The sequence below is a fragment of the Condylura cristata genome, unplaced genomic scaffold (genome assembly GCF_000260355.1).
Source record: "Condylura cristata isolate star-nosed mole 26May11 unplaced genomic scaffold, ConCri1.0 scaffold00006, whole genome shotgun sequence".
NCBI classification, from domain to species: Eukaryota; Metazoa; Chordata; class Mammalia; order Eulipotyphla; family Talpidae; genus Condylura; species Condylura cristata.
The window spans coordinates 2576157-2581376 of NW_004567107.1; the positions used below are offsets into that span (position 1 = coordinate 2576157).

The window sequence follows — 5220 nt, forward strand, 5'->3', positions numbered from 1 at the left end:
CCAGGGGACCCGCCCACCAGCAGGAATGGGTGTCGGCCCTGCCCTGTCCCGGGGGAGAGGAAGCTGTTTTCCTCCTCTGCACGGTCTCATGTGTTAGGGCTTGACGGTGTCTCTGACCCCTGTACATGGGTGTGACCATGTTTGGAAACAGGGTCTTTTGGGGGAGGGCGGGTGCTGGTCAGGAGACAGGCAGGGTGGGGGCGGATGTGGGGCAGCACCCCTGAGGCTGGGAGGCAGAACCAAGGCTGCTCCCCACAATCCCAGCGGCAGAAAGACCCTGGGGGGACCTTGATTTGGGGCTTCTGACTCCCAGAACCATGTGGAAAATTGCATCCTGTTGCGTTAAGCCTCTGCTGCGGGGGGAGGCATGGAGGCCCCAAAGGCAGAAGCTGGCCTGGCTCCCCTCCCAAGGGCCTCGTGAAGGCCCCGTGAGGCTGGAGTGGGGGTGCCGGCCTGGGCAAGTCCCCTTCCCTCCCTGGGCCTTGTTTTCTCATCTCTGCAAGGGCACCCGAGTCAGTCAGGGCTCTGTGAGGTACCAAGGGGTGCTCCCTTGGGAGCCTGAGCCTGAGCCTCAAACCGACCGGGCGCCGGGGCTCCAGCTTACCCACGCGGGGGCGGCGCCTGCCTCAGCCCTCTCCATCCCGGCTCACTCGAGGCCCTGGGGGCCCAGAAGTCCACCTCCTGGGACCCACCCCCAGCACCCTAGAGGTCTCCAGGCATGGCTGCGTCTGCCGGTCACTGTCACTCCAGTCACTGTCACTCCCTCTGGGGCCGGGACACAGCAGGGAGAGCAAGGGCCTCGGGGCTGCGGGGAAGACCTCCGTGGCGTCATCGTGGGGCGACCCAGAGCCACAGGGGAAGGAACCAGCCCGGGGCGTCGAGAGCCTCTGCCCGCGCCTGCCCGGAGAAGCCACTGGGAAGTGAAGTGGACACTCCCGCCTGGAAGCTCCTGTCGCACGAGGCAAAAACACGCAGGACAGGCGGGTTGACGTCACCTGTATTGTCACATGAAATGCGTATCCAGAGCAGCTGGCTTGGAAACGACCTACGAGGTCACGCGGAGTCCGGCCCCTGGGGTCAAAGCACCGCCGAGGCCCGTGGGCCATGCGTGGGCCTCCCGGCCTTGGCTGGACACCCGATGCCCGGCCCCCTCCCCGGCTCCCCAGCCGGGTGCTGGGAGAGGCCAGCCTGCGCCTCTGGCCTTGGGCTCGGGTTAGTAGCTGCAGAAGCGCCCTTGAGAAAACGGGGGTTCCTTGGGGGTCACTAGAGCTGAACCCCTGTGGAAAGGGCTCTGTGGTCGGACAAGCTCAGAAAACGTGGGGACACTCCGAGTGCTCGTCAGAGCCCAGGGCGGCCCCACTTGGCGGCGGGCGCCTCAGGCCTGCAACTGTCCCGGGCCCTTCCTCCCGAAGGCCTGCGGGCTGCTGTCCGGCCGGCGCCCCTGGAGAGCTGCCCGGCGCGCCCCGTGACCGTAACGGCGACGGCACCTGTGCTGGGCGGTGGTGCAGCATCGTGCCGGGCATCGGGCGGTGGGGTAACGGGCACAGCCAAGAGCTCGGCTCGCGACGGCAGAGGACGGCGGCCCCGCCCCGCCCCCACCGTGCTTCCTGCTGTTTCCTCCAGAGCACACGCTAAGCGGGGTGTCCCCACAGCTGGGCGGCCTGCCTAGAGGGGACACGCGGAGTCTGGGCCCAGGGGCAGGGCCCCGGCACCCCCAGGCAGGCTGACACAGGTCCCCGGCCTCCAGCGAGGTGGGGAGATGAGTCGGGGCCGCCGGCCCAGCTCCCCGGGCACTCTCGGGCCACCCTGGCCCGGCGCCGTGGGCCGGCCAGCTCACCAGGCGGAGATGAGCATCTGGCAGGTGTTGGAGGACATCCAGACCAGCTCCACCAGGCGGAACTGGAAGTAGCCGATGACGAAGCCGGAGAGGACGTCAGTGATGTGGTGCCGCCCGATCATCACTCGCGACAGGCCCACGCAGAAGGCCCAGAGCACCAGCAGGACCCGCAAGGGCACCGCCAGCACCAGGTGGCTGAGGAAGAACTTGGACACCATGGCCGCGCGGCTGGCGTGCCCGGCGGGGAAGGCGTAGATGTCCATGGTGAGGTAGTCCAGGACGCTGGGGCTCGTCTCGAACGGGCCTCGCCGCTTGATGAGTTTCTGCACGCCGGCCACGGTCATGATGTCCAGGAGCAGGGCTGCGGCAGGACAGAGGGCCCGGGACCGTCAGTGCTGCGGCCACAGCCCCTCCCCCCACCGCTTCCTCCCCACACAGACTCGGGGCTCGCTCCTGCCACAGGGCCCCTGCCTGCGCCCTTGCGGCCAGGGTGCCCCGGCCCGGGATAGCACATGAGCAACGTCCCCCCTTCTGGGGCAGAGAAGCCGGCCGCGGCCGCCACCTCCCCCCGCCGGACGTCCCCCAGGCATTTCTCTCGTCCGCTTCTCCCACACGTCGTGCACTCTGTCGGGGCCAGGGCCCCCCTTGCTCAGGCGGGAGAGGCAAGAGGCTCCCGCAAAGGTGCCAAGTAAGAGAGAACACGTGTCGGGGCTTCATGCCTTTTTCATGTCTGCATAATGCTCCGCGTATCCCTACATCTCCCTTTGCTCATCTGCGGATGGGCGTTTGGGTGACTGTCACCTTTAGGCGACCGTGGACAGCTGTGTACTCCTCTATAGTGACTTGCTGAGGGCCTGTTTTTACTTCTGAGAACAGATTTCAGAGCAGAATTGCTGGGTCATTTTTAGTTTTGTGCACCTCTGGGAGGGAGTGCCAAGCTGTTTTCCACAGCAGCCACACCAGACCATCCCCATTTCACAAAGGACAAGAGGATGCCTTGGAGCTTGGAGCGTTCGTGTCACGTGCTCCTTTCTGGAATGTTCCTCCTCCCCCCCCCGCCCCCACTGACATATCCTTCCTTGTCCTTCAGATTAAATGTCCTTCTTCAGGGAGGCCCTTCCTGATCCAGGCCGGTCAGGCCCCGAATGGTGCGTGCCCAGCACCCTACAGTTCTCCTCCGGGGCCTTCTCCGGCGGCAGCCCGGGGTCCATGGCTGTGCAACTCCAGACAAGCCCTAACTTTCCCTACCTGCAAGACGAGACATGGACGCCGACTTCCGGGAGGGTTACCGGCGGTCTCAGAGCCGGGCCGAGGGCAAGTCCCAGCAGACTGAGACCCCCACCCCCGCCTGACCCACGGGAAGCTCAGAACGTCGGTCTTCGGCCTGCGGTCTGCGCTCTCGGTTGGGATTTGAACTCCTGGGTCTGGGTCAGGAGCCACGGGACTGGCTGTGGGGAGGGCAGGCGAGCGAGGGGCTACTAGTACCGCAGCCCCCCTGGATTTCCAAGGCGCTGACGCTCCGCGCAGAGCGACCCCGAGAGGTGGGAGCTGGGAGACAGCCTCTGACCCCCGTGGAGCTGCTGAGCTGCCCCGTGCAGCCCGCCTCACCTGGGCACAGGCTGTCCCCATCAGGGAGGGCAGTCACAGCTGGGGGCCAACGTGCAGGTTCTGGAGTCCCAGTGGGGTTCAAGCCTCAGCGCCCCCATTGCTAAGAACAAGCCCCTCGCCTGTCAGCGGGCCCACGGCAGCTGACCAGGGCCTGGCCCAGGTAAGCAGCTGCAGGCAGCAGGCCCGGAGGCCAGGCGGCCTTGACACCAGCCGCTGGACTTCACGGTCACCTGTCCCACCGATGGCCAGGTTTCCTGGACCAAACTGGGGCTCAACCACTGGGAAAATTCTCCCTGGTTGAAATCTGCCTGCCTCGGGCAGGAGCCCAGCGCTGCTGGGAGGGCCAGCAGGTGGGCAACAGGCACTCTGGGGTGCACCGGCTCTGGACCTCCCTCCCAGACGGCTGCCGAGGGCGGGGGGCTGGTGCCTCGCCCTCCCCTGGGGCGCAGCTCCCCTGGGGGGCCTCAGACTGAGCTGGGCCTTCACATTTCAGCCGCAAAGCGCTTCCTAGCCCAGGCACACACGGACGAGGTGGGAAGCAGAGGACAGCGGCACTGTGCGGTTGCCATGGGGTGTGGGTGTGGCCCCAGGGGGGTTCCCAGTTGCCCACCCCTGCACCCGGGCCTTCTGGAGGACGTGCTGCTTCCGCCTGGCTGGGTCTCCAGGGGCGCCGCCCTGCCCTCTGCCCCTTGGGGCCCGCCCATCCCTCCTGGCTGGTTCGTTCTCCTGGACGTGAGGCCTGGGCAGGTGGGGGTCAGGCGTGGGGTGCTGAGCCCCTGGGGCCGAGCGTTCCCTTAGCTCCTGCTCTCCCCACACACTGCAGCTGCCGAGTTGGATTTATTTTTACAAATAGTTCCGTGTTTATGGACATGTGTTTGTAGCCATCGGGCTGAGGCTGGAGGCAGCAGGGCGGGCAGCTGTCGGCAGGGCGCCCCAAACGCCCCTCGTGCCGCCCTGCCCTCCGCCTGCTGCAGCCCCCAGCCGGCCCTGTGGCCTGAGATTCTGCAGTCACCGGGGGCCCAGGAATAGACGCAGGTGGCGCCATCAGCGAAGCTCCGCCCCGGTCACAAGGCCCCATCGCTCTCCCTGACCTACATCCCTGCCGGGCTCCGAGGGAGGGGCAGGTAGGTGCCCTGGGCAGAGAGAACCCGGGCCAGGCCCTGGGGGCGGCCCACGCTGAGCGCCCCCCAACTTGCTGTGAGGCAGGGACAGGCCCCTAACCTCCCTCGCAGTCAGCTAGGGGACCCGCTCCACCCGGGCCCTAGAATCAGACACCACAGGGCATCCAGGCTGCACCTTGTGGTTGGACAACTTCGGAGAGCCCCCTTCCTCCCCACCCCCATCATGGGGTCACCCTAGAGGCTGTCCTGAAGGCCCTGTGTGGCAAGCACCCAGGGGTGCTCACTGGGCCCCTCCGCCCTTAGCCCCCTCCCCTGGGGTGGGGACGCCTGAGACCCCCCTTTCAGGAAATACCGGGGCCCGCAGGCCTGCACCCGGCGCTGCGGCCCAGTCCCATCCGTGCCCGCTGCGACACCTCTGTGGTCAGGATGCAGGTGGATGCGTTTCTACGGAGAGGAAAGTCTACCTGGTCACGGGGCCTCCTGCTGGGGGACGATGGAGGGTGGCGATGGAGGGTGACTTCATTGTCTTTCGGCAACTCTGCCTTTGACTGCTCCTCACCGCGAAGCCACTACTGTGCACCAAGGTATTTTTGTAAAAGGACAGACAGTCCATGGCTTCATTTATCAGGTCCCTGGGCTAGCGGTCACAGAAAG

The 5220-nt window shown here is 66.4% G+C and overlaps 1 protein-coding gene across 1 annotated transcript in view; it reads right to left on the reverse strand.

The window, feature by feature from the left end:
• Positions 1-985: 985 nt before the first annotated feature.
• Positions 986-5220, reverse strand: part of PPAPDC3 (phosphatidic acid phosphatase type 2 domain containing 3) — a 10163-nt gene continuing 5928 nt past the window's right edge. The window contains exon 2 of the mRNA XM_004677242.2: positions 986-2198. Within this exon, the coding sequence (XP_004677299.1) occupies positions 1834-2198 (365 nt within the window). The 3' untranslated portion in view covers positions 986-1833. The remainder of the gene's footprint in view (positions 2199-5220) is intronic.